At 37.8% G+C, this 19,164-nt stretch overlaps 2 protein-coding genes across 3 annotated transcripts; both read right to left on the reverse strand.

Annotated features, from left to right (window-relative positions):
* Nucleotides 1-1,168: 1,168 nt before the first annotated feature.
* LOC122081323 (exosome complex component RRP43) lies at nt 1,169-8,922 on the reverse strand. 2 transcript variants are annotated; one of them, XM_042648432.1, is made up of 9 exons: nt 8,772-8,922; nt 8,471-8,681; nt 8,311-8,360; nt 8,140-8,209; nt 7,876-7,981; nt 5,175-5,241; nt 4,708-4,783; nt 3,387-3,685; nt 1,169-1,569 (listed from the first exon to the last, which is right to left on the reverse strand). In XM_042648432.1, exons 2-9 carry the CDS (start codon nt 8,628-8,630, stop codon nt 1,486-1,488), a joined length of 912 nt encoding a protein of 303 aa, XP_042504366.1. In that variant the 5' UTR covers nt 8,631-8,681; nt 8,772-8,922; the 3' UTR covers nt 1,169-1,485. The 2 variants fall into 2 exon arrangements, with proteins under 2 accessions (XP_042504366.1, XP_042504448.1); XM_042648514.1 differs by having other exon boundaries at nt 8,471-8,676; nt 8,772-8,919.
* A 2,913-nt stretch (nt 8,923-11,835) lies between these two features.
* LOC122084004 (50S ribosomal protein L1, chloroplastic) lies at nt 11,836-18,491 on the reverse strand. The gene is made up of 7 exons (XM_042652012.1): nt 18,044-18,491; nt 17,647-17,826; nt 17,490-17,544; nt 15,210-15,337; nt 13,733-13,816; nt 12,348-12,473; nt 11,836-12,242 (listed from the first exon to the last, which is right to left on the reverse strand). Exons 1-7 carry the CDS (start codon nt 18,395-18,397, stop codon nt 12,105-12,107), a joined length of 1,065 nt encoding a protein of 354 aa, XP_042507946.1. The 5' UTR covers nt 18,398-18,491; the 3' UTR covers nt 11,836-12,104.
* Between the last annotated feature and the right edge of the window lie 673 nt (nt 18,492-19,164).

The raw sequence follows: 19,164 nt of genomic DNA on the forward strand, positions 1-19,164 counted from the left end.
AAAAAAAAAAAAAACAACCATTAGATGAAAAGTGGGGGTAGAAGTATAAAAGATAGGACTGAGCTTCCCTAAGACCACGGTGAATGGGGATCCATTCATCAATTGGGTCTTAGATGTGCACAGGGTATTATGAGGTATTTTGAGAACCCTAAGGTGGAGTGGTGAACCCCACCACCTGGTGAAGGAAAACTCTCTTAAAATATATATCCCTAATGCCTAAAATCACAATTGTTATTATTATTTTAATTTAACATTGGAGATCAACAAAAAGACTAGTTGTTATCATGCAAAATGTCTGCATGTGATTATCAAAACCAAAATAGTGAATATGCAATAGAATTAAGTTCTTGTTTCACTTTTCTTTTTATGGTACACCTTACATGTGGTCCTAGTTATTAATACACGTATAGTATAAACAGAAATAAATACATGTCCAGTGTAGTTGGTACTTGGTATAACTTGATTCCTACAACATTACATGTCAATTAGACAAATCCAAACTATTGATTGGAGCAAGAGCACCATAGTTTTCAATTTTCAAATTTCAGGCCTCAATTCAATTGTATGGTCCACTTTTCGTTATACATTTTCCTTTGTATTTTCAAGGGTTTTGAATTAATCTATGCTTTTGTATTATTTTCATTATGACATTTAAAGAATCATATTACACTCTGTAAATTAATAGGGAGAATAGAGCAATCTGATACGAAAACTTGACAAAAATGACCTGTCATTGGCACATATAGCACATGGAATTGCCCAAGTACAAGCAGAATTTAACAATCATCTGCAGATTACCATGGTTTAGTCTAGATTTCTGTTTCTCCACCGTAGGAAAATTTTCTACTCTAGAATTTTGTCTGCACTGTAGGAAAAATTTCTTAGGTCAATTCACCCTAAAAGATCACTCTTCGTATAATTGTATCGTCTTGATTTTTAGGTTTGAAAATTTCACTTTCCCACCCCTTTAATGTCTGCAATCAAAAGGAGTAATGAATATGCATATTGGGTAAAATGTCAATACACTACAGGATCCCAGAAAAATGGTCTTGGTCTGTAAGCCCTGATAAGATTATAGACATTCCAGGATTAAGGATCAGAATCCACTTCAGATGGTCCTCACTTTAGGATACCTGCAAAAGGATAACAAACAAGAGAAAAGGACAGATTTCCAAATCAAAGCATTAACCAGGATTTTCTTATAAACATTGAATGCGGCATCATTCTTCTTCCCCGTAATCCCAATCTGTAACATACTTGTACTGAAAGTGAATACTAAGCCCTTGAATGAATCCAACCCTCCCCCGTTTGCAAACAACACAGACAAGGACTGTGCTCACCATTAACTCTAAAAACCTCGTACCATTGAAAATTGTAAAAGATTAAAATTGATAGGATTGAAAAGGATGATAGAATGAACAGATAATTAAGGAAAGAACTAATCCTCCAAATGCCAAATCCACTGTGCCAAAAGCTTCTGCCAACCTAGTCGACTTCCATATCAGAAATAGCTTCATTGAGAATCTTCTGGAGTTCCTTCACTCTATGCCTTGTAAGGGCAATGCAATCCTACAAAGAATGTGTCAGTCAGCAACTAATAAATGAATTAGCTTTCACGGTAATTGGATACAGTAATTCTGGTGTTACTAATAAGAACCACATAACTGTAAACTCTACTAAGTGCTTTAAATGGTTCTTTACTTGCAATCTATCCGTCCAAAGGAAACTACCAACTGCAAACCCAGAGGCATTATTCCAAAGCGACTGTGCTAAATCAGCACAGAGCAGAAGCAATCTATCAATTAAAAAGCCATAGAGGGTGTCACTCCCCATTGACCATTCTAGCCAACATCTGAATTTGGAACCAGGGCAACTCTAAAACAATCCTAGGTCATTCTTAAGATGACATGAGGCCCATGATTAGCAAAAAGGTGCAGGCCAGAGCTGACCACAAGGAATGGCTGCCTCCTAAGTATTTATCTGTATTATTCATGATGTTTTTAATGTCATGGTTGCAAAGAAAGTGAATTGAAGGATATACAGCAACGAACCTATGGTGGCCGACTTGGTATTCCCCCTAACCAAATGAACCTTCTAGTTTTTTAGGAACCAAGTGAAATTTTTGGTCTCCATTCTGGGTGAGAATTAGAATTGACACAAGATGTACACATTCGGCTCCAAATCTGGAAGCCAATTCTAAGAATTAAGCTAGGACTGAGAATTGGCCTTTGAATGCAATAACCAGACCCAAGCTAGAAACTAGCGACTGATTTTTAGCACAGGATCTCCAGAAAACAGAGAACTAGTTTAACTGGAATAGAACTAGAATAAAAAATTCAATAATAAAAGCTTCAGGGGAGAAAATTAATAATTAACAGAGGGCTGATCAGATGGACCTGATACCCTGGTCAAGTAGACCATTTAGGGAGGTCTACTTGCTGGAAAAAAAATTTATGATAATTAGAGGGTTCAACAGAGAAGTGCTACTACCACTAGGATTCTTAACCAGCAACTAAAAATTGTTGACAACAGAAAAAATAGATAAAAGGATAATAGGGCAGAATCCACCAAACCCATGAAGAGAATCCACTCTTCCACCAAGGAATCCACCTCAGCACCAACATGGCCTGGAATCCACCAAGTCTCTTGAGAATCCATCCAAGCAAAGTACAGAATCCACAGTAGCACACAGTTGCAGAAAATTGAACTTCCATTTATCAGAAAACATGGGTTAGGCCATAGGCCATTACAACTATAGATAGATCTGTCAAACTGACTCTTCAATAAGCCTATAATGACTTGGAACTCAAACCACTACTTGAAATAGTAAAATCAAACATGTATTGAAACTCCTACTTAAACTAATTAGTAAATCCCGTATTCCCAACTTGTAACCTTATTCTAACCCATTGAAGGGCCCATTTACAATATAAATCCCCTTGGACCAAAGGCCCAACAAATTTAACCCAACCCAAGGAAATTTCCAATAAAATAAGCTCATTTATGTAATTTACTTGCATCACCTTAGCCCGATTCTCCCATTCTGATGGCATCCAAAAGAACAATTTCTGGAGAGCTGAAATTGCAATTCGTATTATGTACTAAGATAATTAAAAACTGTGCATTGTACGGTGCTTAAGTGGGGGCATTTTCATCATTTCTTGGTTAAAAAATAAGAAATAGAAGTAAATCAAAGGAGTTTTACCATCGATCAAAGGAGAGGAGAGGGGAAGGAGATGCAAATAGTGCATCCAAATGCAATTCTCCAATTCTATGAAATGGAGCTAGAATTGCAACTCTGAAAGTTTGCCAATTTTGGCAAAGTAGAGAATTAGAATTGGATCCAAATGTACCCCAAGTTCGGGTTGGAAGAAGATCTAACAAACCTGAAGAGCTGATGTGTAGGCCAAAACTGGTCCTCCTGGCTTGTAAAGGGAAACAAGCCGACTAGATGAATCCAACACCACTGTCACGAGAGTTTCCATGACAGACTCTTCCTCTGCAGTAGGGTCTGCCAAGATGTACTTCTTGTGCAGAATGCATGTCAATGAAAATGGAATGCAGCTCAGAGTAAGCTTCCTCTTCTCTTTAATAACTGGAGCTTTTGCCAGCTTGTCATCCCCATCCTCCCCAGAAACAGTGACTACCCTTCCATCTTCATTGATGGAGACAGCCGGAATTTGTACTGCAGGAAAAATAGATGTTATATAAATTAAACGGTTCGGGGCAAAGCAAAGTAAACGGTTTAATGATTTGAATCATTATAATCAGGAGATAAGCTGCAGTCATTCACGGACTCACCCAATCCAATAACTAAGAAAACAAAAACTACGAAGTACATGTGAAGAGTGCATCACAAAATATGCCAAATAGACAAAGTTGCCTCATACCAACCAAAACATTGCTACTAGTTATTAATCTCTGGCATGTTGAAGTGATTATATTCAACAAAAAGCTTCCTAAGCTCCAACTGAATCACATAGGCAATCCTGTTGCCATTGCATTCAATAAACAACTAGTAATTGGATAATCATGGAAAGCCAAAAATCCAAGGGCACCGTTAACAACGATATAGGTGGACAATGTTTGAAGATATCAGCAAGAAAGGTCTGTGAGTTATGAAGAAATTTTCCACGAATTAAAAATAGTCAATTAGTCAAGTCAATCCTGAAATGCCTCTCACCATGAACCTATACTTAAACAGCTAAATCATCCAACATGGAAGTCAAGGATTCTACTTATTGGTCCAAGAAAGTAATCCCACCCAAACATGCAGGCAATATTGACAACAAAGAAAACCTTCCAATGCTAAAAAGTGTGATACTTCAAAGGTCAGAGCTCCACAAAATCAATTTTGATGGGCAGCTTGGTACAACATTAAATATTGGAGTAGCAATTCCATTTTGTTTCCTCCTAGCATGATAAATTAAAGGCCCTGGGCACATTCTACAAGGTGTCTAAGGATACCAAAGGATGCACTCTCCATTACTGCATAAAGATTATGCAACAAAGCCATTTGAATCCCATAATGCAGAGCAACAAAGAAGAATCAAGTGTCAATTCCCTATGAAACAGTGCATTATCTTCATGCTCTGGAAGTTACTCTTGCAGTTCATTCATTGAAATCATAGATAATGGAATCTTGAAACAAAAAATCAAAACGAAAGGAGAGAGAAAAATAAGCTAAAGCTATGCAACAGCTCTTACAATGAGAGAAGGAAGCAACAGCTGAAAGTAATGCAGCATCAAAAAGAGCACCATCTGCATCCAGACAGTATATGTCCTGCAAGATAAGGTTTCTTTATAATCCAAAACAAAGGAAAGAAACAGGCAATTTTTTTTTTGGGCGGGGGTTGGGGGGGGGGGGTGTTGGTGGTGGATGAGGGGATGGTTAGGGTATCAGCTCTTAGTGTTTAGTAAATGAAGGCAGGTTCCAAACCCAGATACAGGGTAGAAAACTTCCCCAGACTTTACCAGCTTAGCTAGCTGCCATCTTCAATTTTGTAGATTTCATTGGCCATTGGCTATAAATAAAATATTTTGGGTGAAAGTATACTCCAAAGAAACGGCTTTCAATTTTGATGAAGAACAAGAGCAAAGCTCAAACATGGAGTATACTGAAGCAATGCTTAAAGAATTAAGAAATAAAGAATTCACAGACAAGAACCCATTACCAAATATGCCATCCAAGCAGCCTTGCCAGTGGTTAGGGACAGTTCCTTTAAATTGATCATTCCAGAACTGAAAACAATAACTAGTCCGTCAGAAAATGAATGTCTAAAACAGAAGTTAACCAACAGAGAAAACTTTCTAATTGTACATTGGTCATCCAATGGAACATCACAAAGACTAGGTCATAAAACCCAGGAAGTATAAGAAAAACATCTGCTTTAACATTCCATTGGATGGATAATATTGAGATAAACGAAAAATCCTTGGGAAAAGTTGAAGTTTTGATTCCACAACGATCAAATGAAACTCAATAAATATGATAAATATCAAAGTCCACAGGCTGTGAAAAGAAAGTCAAGAAATCAGCAAGAGGTGAATCAATTAATGATTGCACACTGAATCCTGTTCTTTCTGATGAACATTAAGTGCTTCAGGATTGAAAAGGACCTAAGTTCAAATGATTTATCAAAAAAAAAAAAAAAAAAAAGCTTAATAGTAAAAAAAAAAAAAAAAACTCAATGTCAAAACAAAAATTGTGTAATAATCCAACCAACTTCACCCAGTTTGATTGGAAAAGAAAGAGATCATAGTCGTTACGGAGTCTAGGCGACCCAACACGTTGGAGGGGGCCTAGATGCAAGAAGACCAAGGCGTCTGGAAGCCTAAGTGACACCTGGACAACTATGAAAGAGATCACCTGTAGCATATAGGGGCATTTCATTCCACTATCTTGTCCTTTATGTTCTGTGCCCCTATTTGATCAACAATTACTGAACTTCTCCAAAATTTACCTTTCTTTAAGTTTGTAACAGCAATAAACATTGGAGAGTTCTGGGACAGTATCCTATCTACTGAATTGATAAAAGAATTCAATGAAGTGAGAGTACGATAAGATGTAAATAACATACAATTAATATCAGTATCACCATTGTGACAAACCAAGATCTGTAACCAATAACTGCAACAAAAGAGAGAAGAGAGGAAGAGATTGAGGGAGAAGAACAGAAGGGACTGTCAAGAATAACAGAAGATGACTTGACAGCCCCCCTCATTGTATATTTATAGAACCAAAACCTACTACAAAGGAAAGTCAAATCTTAGTCTAACTCTAATTTAGGGAAGTAAACACTAGTCTACTTGGGGGCGAGCCTGTGCCGAAACGATTATGTTGCACTATTGCAACATGTTGGTCACAGGTTCAAAACTTGAAAGCCTCTCGTACGAAGCCAAGTGTAAAGCTGCGTACATTTGCCCCTCCCAAACCATGCAGTGGCGGGAGCCTCATGTACTGGGTTGCTCTGAACACTGGTCTACTAGGAAAAAATAAAACCAAAAATAAAGATAACAGCTAATCACAATAGGGACAAACCCCTCCATTGTGACACACATCTTAACACTCCCCCTCAAGCTGGAGTATACATATCAAGGGCCCCCATCTTGGAACAACAAGAATAGATATTTAAACCAACACCCTTGAACATATGTAACAATCATAGATGCCAGTGAGCACAGAGAGAACTTTATTCTGATAGCAATATCAACTCAAGCACTCTAATCATCAGCAGCATCAAGAGATAAAAAATCATCGTGTCAAATAAACCAAACATAACCATCAGCAATGAACAAAATAAGCAGCAGAAAACACCAATCCACAATACAAAATATCATCAGCAATCGCAACATCATAAGCGCTTCCCAAGGAAGGTGGGCAGTAGTAATCTTCCCAAAGAAGACAGATAAAAGTGCAACATCCAATAGCTACATCACAAGCCCTTCTCAAGGAAAGCAGGCAGTAAGCTTCACAAAGAAAACAAATAAAAGTGAAAATATCGATGAACTTATGAGCCCCAATTAGAGGTCACAGATAAATTGCAACATAGGTTTATGCAAACCACTGGTAAAAATGTAGTATAGGTTAATGCAAAACAAGTAATAGATCAGGTTGTTGGGGACAAAATAACTCAGCATCAGGTTGTTGGAGCCAAACCTATGAAATATTTATTGCTACTAACCCTACATACTTTCAATTATTGGGCTTCACCAGGGTAACGATGTTTTAGCTTCCTCTTATTTGTGCAACACTCTTGGGCTACTGTAAACATGCTACTTTAATCACCCCTGTTTAGTTGTACCCAGCATCCACCAATTCCATGCTCATGTCTATCAAAGGTTCCTACAGTCCAATTTTAGCAAGGCAAATCATCTTCTACAGTGGTTTACTCAGTAGCAGCAAAATAGCATGAAAGATTTAGCCACCATCCGCATCAACCTGGAGTAGCGAGTAACAATCTCATTACCTCACCCATTAGCTGCTAGGCTGCTAGGCTACTACAACCAGGAAAATATGCAACAGGTTACTTCCAATGGAGGCCCCAAAATTATAGATATCATTACTTAATGATAAGAAAGATTCAGTTAAAGTTCAATGCAATGCCAGTAATTTGAAATTTTCATTCATCATTAATTCAGGACTGGGATGCATGGCAAAACTTTGACAGTAGGAGAGTGAAACACAAATAAACACCAGTTAAGTACCAAAACCCAAATTGATGCATTTGCGTACAACAAGGGCATATCCAAACTAATAAGAACAATGGTGACAAATCTTCAATAAGGACTCGCTAAGAATAATTCAATGAGAACCTAATTCCATATAAGATTGAGTGTCCCAAGAAACTAAATCAAAAAGAGCATTTAACATGCCTGGATATAGCATCAGACAACTGCTTCGCAATGACAGGTGCCACCTCAGCTGGCCTTCCAGGCCTAACAAATGGAGAGCAAATCGGAGGCATGTGGAAATCAATAGCTGTAATAAAAAGCAGTTCAGAAAAAATAGTAGGGGGGGAATGAATGAGCCAGAAAATAAAGATAACCCAAAAAAAATCAACCTATGCAAAGTTCAGAAACATTAGTAGAGGGAGAATGAATGAGCCAGAAAACAAAGGTGAGTCAAAGACAATCAACCTAAGCAGCCCTCATCTGGTGATTCTGATGAAGGAGTCATTATTTCCATCTTGATAGCAGCCAACATGGTCTGCCAAAGAAGCATTCCATCAAACACTTCAATAAAATCACCAAAAATAAATAATAATCGATATTCATGAATAAAAGACAAGAAGAAAATATAGCACTTACAGTGTGACCAATCTTGGCCAATGCTGACCCATCAGCAGATGCAACCGCACCTGAAATAAAGGATTAAGGGTATCCATTTTGATCAAAAACCTTAGTTTTCAACCAAATCAGAGAAGGATAATAGATTGAAGAATGTAGAGAGAAACAAGGTCGAACAAACCAAGAGCAACAGTAGACTCCCGAGCTCTTCCAAGTGGCCTCGCATCAGGGCGTATGGACTCTACGAGATGACGTTCGTGGAAGCGAAGTGGGAAGAGGCGCCTGAAAGCGTCCACCTCCACTTCTCCTTCCAAGTCTCCCGAAGCACCAGATGAACCCATCCTCCTTCCCTTTCCTTCTTGTCCGAATAACCAAGCAGTCAAGCCCCTGTACTGTGAAAGAAGAAATAGCTACTAACACGTACATGTATACGAAGGCAAAAGATGGGGAAAAAATAGAAGTAACGATCATCAGTTACAGACCTTTCGCTCCTCAATGTTCTTTACTGTCCGTTATACTCGATTTAGGAGGGATTCTTTCGTTTCTAATCTGAAGTGATTGTTATGAAACCTTTACTGCGTTCCCTTGCACTACTCACTTGCACTACAAGTCCGGAATCATGGTTCCAGACCCCGGATCAACCATGAAACTTAGGGACCATTTGATAACTTTTATGTCGGTTTATTGTAAACATAAACTTTCGTTTCTAGAAACATAAATAGAATTGAAGGTGTTTGATAAATCATATTTCTATAAATCGATAGTAACCAGCGAAAGAATGGCCACGAGTCGCCTGGGTCCTTTCTTAAAGCATAAATAGATAGAAATTTATATTTCTATTTCTGAAAACAAGTGAAACAAAACAGTTTTATCAAACGCTTTTTGTTCTGTTTCTACTGTTTCTGGACACAAAAACGGTAGAAACACATTTCTTGAAACGTTATCAAACGGACCCTTAAATTATGTTCATAAGCATAGGAAGGCACTAGCTTAAGAAGGGATCCAGTTCCTCTCCAATTCCCTCAAGCTGCAATTAGTGTAATTCTCCCTCAATCTGACGACATGTGTCCCTATTATCGTGGACGGCCAAGATCAGGTGAGAAAAAGTTGAGAACATCATGGGTCTGGATCTCCAAAAACCCGACCTAATTGAGCATTGATGGTGGCGACGTCTTCTCTCACAATGTAAGGTTATGATAGCAATGGTGAGTCTTCATTTCCGATTGATTGTAGCGGTGTTTCTATTCCCAGATTTCACCCATTTGATCACCATTATTGTCCTGAAATAAATCGATCATGAGTTCTTGGACAATTTTGCTCTTTAATTAGTATAATTTTTAATTGTTTGATTTTAACTATGTTGAATAATGAACCTTCCTAGAAAGATGTAATAGGTAATTATGGATGTAATCTTATAAATAGTAGTAGTTGTAACGGCTATTCATTGTAATATCCAAAACAATGATGAAGGCTTCATCGAACAAAAAAGTCAAACACCAAACAATAACAACATCAACAAAAACAAGCCTGAGATGGAGGATAGAAAGAAAAGCGAGCAAAAGCTGAAAAAGGATTTTGAAGAAGATGTTGCATTTGTTAAAGATTATAAAAACATGAAAGTGAGTTGGCCACGGCAATTCAACTTCAATAGATATTTTAGTGGACTATTAAGTAATTATTTTTGTAATTGTTAGAACCATGAAGTATGAAGTAGGAGTAGCTGTAAGGAGAATCCTATCTTTTCTCTCTTACGATGTAGAAGTTGGCATCCTCTTAATTAGCCTCCTCAACACAGCGGGAGACGAAGGAGAAGAGAAAAGATGATATGGAAAATTGTAACCATGAAGCAATTCTAGATTCAATTCTCTTCAGATTTGAGATTTCCCAGTCGATTTACAGTCCAACACACCCTCCTTTTTTTATTCTCTTGTACATCCTATCTCCTTTGCCAATCACTCAAATAATTCGGAGAAGAAGAAAGGTTTTTCGGAATTGCAGCATAAGTAAACGGAGCTCACGCTGGCAATGGGGTTGCCAGAGAAGTTGCAACGATGGCTTGGATGCCCAAATTGATGAGCGGAGAACAGTTAAAAGGCTCTAGAGACATAAATCCCTCTAATAATCTCGAGTCTAGCTAGCTACGTGTGCTACAACAACGATGATGAAGATGGATCTATGATTGAAGAGAAGGAGGAGATGGAGGTGAGAAGAAAAGGATATGGGTTTACTAGCCATTTAGGGAGAAGAAGATGGATTTGGGTTGCAGAAATCGATCGAAGCTCCCACCTGTGTGATTTGCAAAGAAGACGAAGCCCCTTTACGTAAGTCACTATAGAGAGAGAGAGAGAGAGAGAGAGAGAGTGATGCGTCGCCGAAGACATAGCCACTTTGCAGTGAATCCCTTTGCAGATGATGGATCGGGTTGGGTTTTTTCTAGATCCAGATCCAGATCCAGCTAACCCTCTGATATCTCTCACTTAATTTGAGGACACATGTCATCAGATTAAGGAGGAATTGCACCTAATTGCACCTTAACAAGCTACGTCCCAATAGTGTTCATTTTCCCAATCTGAGGATGCTCACTCTCTGTTAGAGATTAAAATCTCGATAATCGAAAGGGATCTCTGGATTCAATTCAGATTAGTCCGTATCAACATGGATGGGTTGATTCGCGGAAGAGCAACAAATTCTGAAAGCAGTACAAAAGTCTCTGGAACTATTGAGAGGACCCACAAGGATGATTGGAATCAGTTATGGGACTATGATCACTACCATAGAGCACCAATTTTTAACAAAAAAAAACAGAAAAACTAAGGCTGTGTTTATTATGTATGCTCAGAATATATTCTGGGTCTACACTGCATTAAAGTTAGAATCCAGAGAAGAAACAGGTTTCAGAATCTATTCAAAAATGCATGCCAAATGATCTGTGCAAACAGTGAATCAGACCATTCAGATAATCTACGATGACTAAACCATCTGGCTCTAGCTCATAACTGTTCCTGCTCAAAGAATTGTGAACAAATCACTGATTTATTTGGTCGCAACTATTTAATCTGAGCTCTTAAAACGTAAATTGGTTGACATTACAAATTGTTCAGTGAAGGAACCAGTTAAATTGAAATAATTTTATTGGACTTTCTTTTTTTTTCTTTGGGTAAAATTTTATTGGACTTGAAGCAAGTGGATTTTAAGAGTGGACCATAGTCTTCTGTACACTGCTCTCTTTCGCAGCTTGTTTGAGTATTAAGAAAGAAATGGAAACTGCATCTTTGAGTATGAGGTCTTGCCCTTCTCAAGCTGACCACCTTGAATTTCCTTCTATGGACCATTGTTGCTGCTTCAGCTTTGCATAAATTAATTTTGGTGCAATTTTCCACCCTCATTGCTATTTTGGGATTATTCTTGTTTCCCTATCCTCTTCCCTTCTTCAGACTATATCACTGAAGTTCAAATTTTGTTAAAAAGGTAGAAGGGCTTTGACAATTCAACATTAATTTTACAGAAGGGAAAAAACACCAATGAGATTGAGAGATTCTGAGATTCTGAGATGCAAATATGGAAGATTACATAAATAATTGATCAGAGAAGTTAGGTCTACAAGATTTTGCTGGAGAAAAGGAAAGGAGAAGATATTGTGGGGCCTCAGCCCCCTGAAACAAAATTTGGCCCAAGAAAAGAAACTGAAGTATCCTCTTTCATCCGGGCTTCTGTCCTTCAACCTTCTTCCTAACCATTAGCAGTCTCTGATATCCCTGAAGGTAAATAGATTACACAAGAGAAGATGTACTTTACAGCTGTGTCATTGAATTCTCCTAGACATTTGATGGAGGCTTGTAATCAAGCAACTCCCTTATATTTAAACGGATGGAAGGTCCCATTGATGAGCATATATGTGCACTTTTCCAGTAGACTCCCTTCGCACCTGATGGCTTGTTTGCTTCTATTGATTTCTGAAGCAACACAAAAATCACTAAACGAAAGAAATGATAATAATAATAAAATCATGTCAATGTGATGCCTTTCATATACTGGAATATAGGGAAGAAAGAACATACTACTGCAGCAATCAAATTTATAATAAGATCTTCTTCAGGAAAGTCTGCCTTCCCAAAAGGTAGGTGCACAATTCCAGTTTTATCAGCTCTATATTCTACCTTCCCTTTCTTGAATTCTGCAATAGCCTGAGAAAAAAGGTATAAACCCATTTCCATTCAGCTCAATCAAAATTTTAAACCTAAAAAACAAATAAAAAACAAAAAAAGATGCTAATTCGAGTAAAGTAGCGAATTTTTCTACTCTTCTGTTACATTTGTACACATACTCTAGTCAAGAATCTCAACTGTGCTCATCATTCTGGTGTTTGTAGGACTTCATGGTAAGTTCTATCATTTTTCGGTGTTTGTTTAGCGTTTAAGAAAAATAACTTCATGATGTTAGTTCACCATTTAGAGCAGATTGGAGGGCAAAGATCTATGTAGCTGACCCCATTTAACTGAGATTCTCCTGACTTGCTGGTGCTGGGGTTCCTTCCTTTCACTTTCATTTCCCTTCCGTTGTTGTCTTTTTGTTTTTGCTCGGATCCATGCAATCGACCCCATTAAGTTGGGATAAGGCTGAGTTTGTTGTTGTATGTTAGTTCCCCCCTTTTTTTTTTCTAACATGAAATATACTATATTTTGAGCCCATTATTTTGATAGGGGCCAAACAGAGAGAGAATTCTCTAGCTTTTTCAAATACCAGAGATATCCCTGGTATCAATTGATTTGTATCAGTTAAATCCAATTAATATTGCTTAAGTTCCCATTTAAAATTGATCAAGTCTTATACATGTACTACTATTCTGAACATAGTTGTCAACGAGTCAATTAGGCGTCCAGTGCCTTGGTTGCCTAGGCGAACGCCCCATTTTTCACCATCCTCGATCACCTTGGGTCGCCTTATGCCTTGACAACTATGATTCTGAACTTCAATGTTGCACTGAGAAACTGTTCATATATGCAACGTCATTTGAACCTATTCTCTCAGAAAAACAAACATAAGCAACCAGCAGCGAAGTTGTTAGGGAAGAACGAGCTGGTGAGAAATGAAAGGATCTGAGTTAGAATCAGCTCGTCCCTCGTATCTTAAATAAGTATTCATTTTAATCGGTTGTAAAAGATTTGTAAATTTGCAGTGACATTTTATTACTTTCCTTGACTGTTCTACAAATTTTCACCCTTCAGTTTAGCAGGAGACTGAATAGTTTCAGCCATATCATTACATAATGTCAAGAATAGGGACTCTCTGATAAAGTAGTTAGCTTTATACCAAATTTATTTAAAATAAACGCCTACAGGTTTAGAAGGGAAAGCTTAGAAGTAATATCCTAAAAGATAAACAAGGAAAAGCAGACATAACAGAAATACAAGTTAAAAAGTAGAGCAGTAAATCTTGACGATACCTGAGGTATATCAGTTGCGACAGTACCAGCTTTTGGATTTGGCATGAGTCCCCGTGGTCCCAATAACTTTCCTAGACTGGCAACCTGAAGCGTAGTGGCAAGGACATTTAAACAATGAAATGACTAAACTATTTCCGATCTCTTCCCAAGAGAATACATAGAGAAAACCGATGGTGAAATTGGCTATATGACATTCAAATCACCAAAAACACCATATCCATAAGCATGAACTAAAGGAACTAACTACCAAAAGCTAAAGAAATTGATAATACCCTTACAGGAGAAATTGCATCCCATTAACCCACCCCTGCTCCCCCAAAATAAGGAAAAAGTTCAAAATTTACCCCCTTTTTTTATAGATGCATCTAAAATCAAGCTATCAGACAGCAAATCAGAATATCTTTTGGTGACTGAATAGAAATGTAGGAAACATGAGAGAAAAACCTTATTACATATGAAGCAACACTCCATTCATTATATTATTGCTTTTTATTATTTTGCGGTCCCTCTCCTATCCAATATACTTTATAAAATGAAGTTCTTATCATAGGTCCTTTTTCATTACCAGAATCCTCATCTTTCTCTTTTCGCACATTGAATTTTCACTGAATCACTGCAAAACAAAGCTTTCACTAGCCTCCTTTTACATATGAAAACATTTGCTAATTTTTTATTTCCTGTCATTGAAGATACTTCAAGATTCTGTTTTCTTCATTGTTTATTTTATTCTATTTGCTGACTGATACTACTCAGAAATCTCCTTGTAGTTAATCATTCAGAACTTTATCTTTCCAATATTTTCACTCACCTATCCCAACATCATCTCAGTTATCCTCATTCTATGTAGTATGACATGTCAGTTCTTTGCGGTACAACATTTGACAGAGGAAATTGACACTCAATTATGTAAAAGAAAATGAGATAGTAAACCATGAGACCATGAAGCCATTGAGCCCAAGGTTTACAAGTTAATGTCACTCAGATTCTTCAAAAAACGAGTGCCCTACAGTGTTAGATTTTCAAAAAATGACATGTCCTTGATGAACCTGGGTAGAGCTCACAATTCACAAGTATTTACATTTTATATGAACTAATTAGAAAACTGAAACAATAGGTTGGTGGCATGAAAGTTACAAGAAGGAATCATCAGCCATTTCCCACCTAGAGATTTCTTAGCATTTGACATCTAAAACATACAAAATCTTTCGATCAGATATTAAAAGGATAAAATGTGCATATCATCATATATCATGAAGGAATGAGGTAGAAGCAAACTGAGTGTGTCATTTTAAATGAGGCAGGGAACCATTTCCCTTCATTTTTGTGTTGCTTCTCCTTGAGGACCACCACCCCCACCAAAAAAAAAAGGAAAAAAGGGGGGAAATTGTGGAAGTATACTTCCTTCGCCTTTAAATTCACATGAATGTATAAGGAGCAGAAAAAATAATTACTTCAATCAAGCTAAGCGGAGAAACACCTTAGGCATCATATCTGGAGAAGCGATCAATTTATCAAAGTCCATGAAACCCCCTTTTATCTGTTCTATCAAGTCTACTCCACCAACCAAATCAGCTCCTGCATTTTTTGCTTGATCCACCTTTTCTCCTGTAGAAATTCAAGACTACAAATACATGAGCAAAAGGAACATGCAATTAATTTTTCCCATGCTAGACAAAATTAAGCAAAATAACAAAGAGAGATGAAAATCACGGAGCATCACAATTTTGTTGATTACCATAAATAAAAAAAAAAAATTAATGGCTTCCCAATGCCTTCCAGTCAAACGATCCGGGAGATTAATGTGAGAATGATTCAAGATCAAATACTCGGAAAACTAGCTGAGTCTACTGCTCTATTTTTTGTTTGCCATAAATCTATTTTTGTCAGTAAGTGGAGGAAGACTGTAGCTTTTGGTAACTATGCATTGTGAATGTGATTCGCCTCTGTGTGCTTCCTCATCGGTTGTCTTTCTATTTTTCCCTTCACCAATTATTTTTACAAAATAGAAAGATTTTTTTTTTTTGGGGGGTTCGTGGTTGGGGATTATGCCATTCACATATGGACGCATATTCTTCTTCTAAATCCATTGGGTTTCTTGGATATACAGAGTTTGAATATTGCTTAGTAGAGAAAAGGAATTGATGTGAGCTAGGTATTCGTATACACCAAACTTGAGGGGTGCTGTCCTAGGATGAGAGCCTTATAAGCAAATAAGCTCATCATGTCTCAACCCTGGCACTCTTAAGAAAATTATGACAAGGTAAGTGTGAGTTTTTAATTATTTCATTAATCATCAAACAAACAAACCCTAGTGTGAATTCATGAAGGCTCAACACGCTTTAAGAGATTGAATACTGGAATGAGATGTAATTTAAAAGATTGAAAGGCTGACCAGATGGCTGATTAACAGGCTGAGCCAGAGCCTAAAAAAGGCTGCTCTGATAAATGACAATGATTGAAGAATGGCAGAGGGAAGCTTATCAAGTAGGTCATCAATTTTGAATTATTTCAATAATCATCAAACAAGGAAGTCCTGTGAATTTATGGAGGCCCAGAAAAACAGGAAAGTTCAATTCCAGAACAAGAAGAAATTTAGATGATTGACAGGTTGACCAAATGGCTAACTGATTGGGTAAGCTAGAGGCTACATGAGGTCGTGAGAGACGATAATGATTTAAGACTGCAGGAAGGAAGCTCATCCGGTAGGTTGCGAGTTGGATTGTTCTTCAAATTGAACCAGATACAAGGTGTTTTTCCAGGTGATATAGTTCAGAAGTTTGTGGTTCCACTCAAGGTTTCCTTGATCTTGTGGTTGGAAGTAGCCATTGGTCAACAGTTAACAACCAATCCTCCAGTCATCCAACATATGCAAATGCTAACATTTGGGTCATGTGAAAGCCATGATAAACATGTCAACCATCTTCAGCTCTCCATGTACATCATGATTTACAGCACATGAAAATGAAGGACCATAGAATAATTAAATGAAATTTAGACTCAAGCAGTATGTGTAAATCAGTTCATGGAGAGCTTTCAGTAATTTTTAGCAGTAATCAAGCATTTGACTTCATTGCATAGTCTTCAAATAGATCTGGAGTTTACAGTTTATTTACATATCATTAAACAGAAACATGTCAGAGTAAAATTATCATACTACGAACAACCGATATTATTAAGACCTTCAGAATTCAGATCATCTTCCAGTTCCTCTTTTCTTTTTCATATTTGGGGGGTGGTGGGGGACTTTGGTTGGTGGTCACATCTTGCATGGCCTGATTGCAGGGTCTTCAACTTCTCTTTGGCTTACTCCTGCCTCCCCATCAAAAGGAAGCAAATGTTCTTTCCTACGACCGAATGGTACAAATTCACTACTTTTTACAAACAATGGGGTGATTTAGACACATATGTGTAATCTATGTGACTCAAATAATTGTCTATTTGATTGGAGCTTGTATTTGTTTCGTTTAGAAAGGACATTGGGATAGTTTGGCTAACTGTTACCGGACTAGTCCCAACAGAGCATCGATATGACAATTTCTTTTACTGTTTTGAAATGCACGTCTACATATGTGCTACATTGTAACGCTGAATCATGTGTTTTCCCCTATTAAATTTACTTTTCCTTTCTTCCAAAAAGAAAGAAAAATCTACTGCAATGGCTCAAACATTTAATAAGGGGAAAAAAAAATCTATAACCAAAATGAATAGAACACCAACCAAGAATGAGTAACAGAGTGGAAAGAGGAAGAGTACCCACCTTGGGTAAGAACAGCCACTCTAACAGTCTGACCAGTTCCCTTGGGCAAATTCACCTATCATAACCAAGGAAAAATTCATCAAAGAACTCAAGTGATAATAAAATCCAAGAAAAAAAAAAATTAATATGGAAATTGAACAATAGATAATTGACTTACGGTCGCCCTCAGCTGTTGATCGTTGTACTTAGGGTCAATGTTGAGACGGAAATGAGCTTCAGCTGTCTCTACGAACTTAGTACTTGCCATTTGCTTGAGCAGGGATATAGCTGTGGGTAAATCGTATTCTTTCTTGATCTCCCTCAACTTTTGAATTTCCAAGAACCTCTTGGACCTCGTCTAATATTACAAACAGAATCAGACAAAATAAGAAACAGGAGGGGAGGGGGCTGAAGTCAACAACGAAACATCAAGGCCAAATATCTAATGATAAGGAAAAATGGGAGTGAAGACTGAAGTTTCAAACAAGAATTCAATAGAAACACCGAGCTAAAGAACAGTAACCCGTTCATCCAATACAGTCATAGTTCAAAACCTTAGAAGATAGTGAAATTACCCTGTCTCTCTTCAGCGTCAATGCTGCCTTCCCTCTCTTAGGTTTTGTTGTAGGAGGTGAAGCGGCGATTCCTTCAACCCCCTCTTGTCCTACATCTTCAACAACCTCTGCAACTTCAGCTTCAGCAGCTACAGCTGCTGCAACGACGAGGTTTGAATCAGCTTTAGCTTCTCTTCTTGAAGTAACATGAACCCAATTACATGATTTTCTTCCGCTGCTCTGCAACACCAATGGGTGCACGGAGAAGCTCCTGAGGGACGAGAAGAAGACTGGTTTGGAAGGCGATTCGGCTTGAAGAGTTGCGGGAACGTTATACACCAACATCAGGGACGAAGAAGGCGTAGCTGAAGTCATTACTGTAGGTCAGAAGCTGATTTGGGTGTCGCAGTGAACCAAAGTAATCTATCCAAGCATCCACGGAAAGGATAACAAACAGCCCCAATCCTTTCCATCTATGGCAACAGTACCGTAGATCATAAACACCGCATCTAACACTATGATGGCATCCTGATGGCTGATTGTGAGCTTTCGACCGTTGATTGGTATCATAGACAAGAGATCACTTTTACAAAACTTCGAATACATTCCAATCATGTGATTGTAACCATCGATCCCCCATTTTTGATAGAAAATATCAGGTCCTGCATACCAGATGAAAATCCTATGGAAATCAGACGCTTAATGCGAAGAGTGAGTGGTGAATTCCAATCCAACTTATTGAAACTAAGTTGGATATAGCAGGCTTATCATGGCCCAGGGGATGGGTTGGCCATTTGTGGTTGGGGTGCCACACCTGAATCCCCTGATCTGCTAGTCATGTAGCCAATGTGTCAACACGGGGACCAATGAGGGGAGGCAGACATGCATCCAATTAAGGGGTAAAATGGTATTTTCCTTTTTTCTTCACTATGTATGGGTGTATTTCCTATAAGATTGGTAGCATAGGTTTTAATGTTCATCCACTACGATTTCTCTCAATGGTTGGACATCTCAAACAATGAATCTCATCGAAATATCCTATCACTATGGTTTGATTAAGCCACTCAAAAAGAGAATCTTCTCACCATTAGTGAAGGAAAAAACTTTATCCTATTAACTTCTCACACATTTAAAGTAAATAA

Source organism: Macadamia integrifolia, chromosome 1, assembly GCF_013358625.1.
Source record: "Macadamia integrifolia cultivar HAES 741 chromosome 1, SCU_Mint_v3, whole genome shotgun sequence".
Taxonomy (NCBI): Eukaryota; Viridiplantae; Streptophyta; class Magnoliopsida; order Proteales; family Proteaceae; genus Macadamia; species Macadamia integrifolia.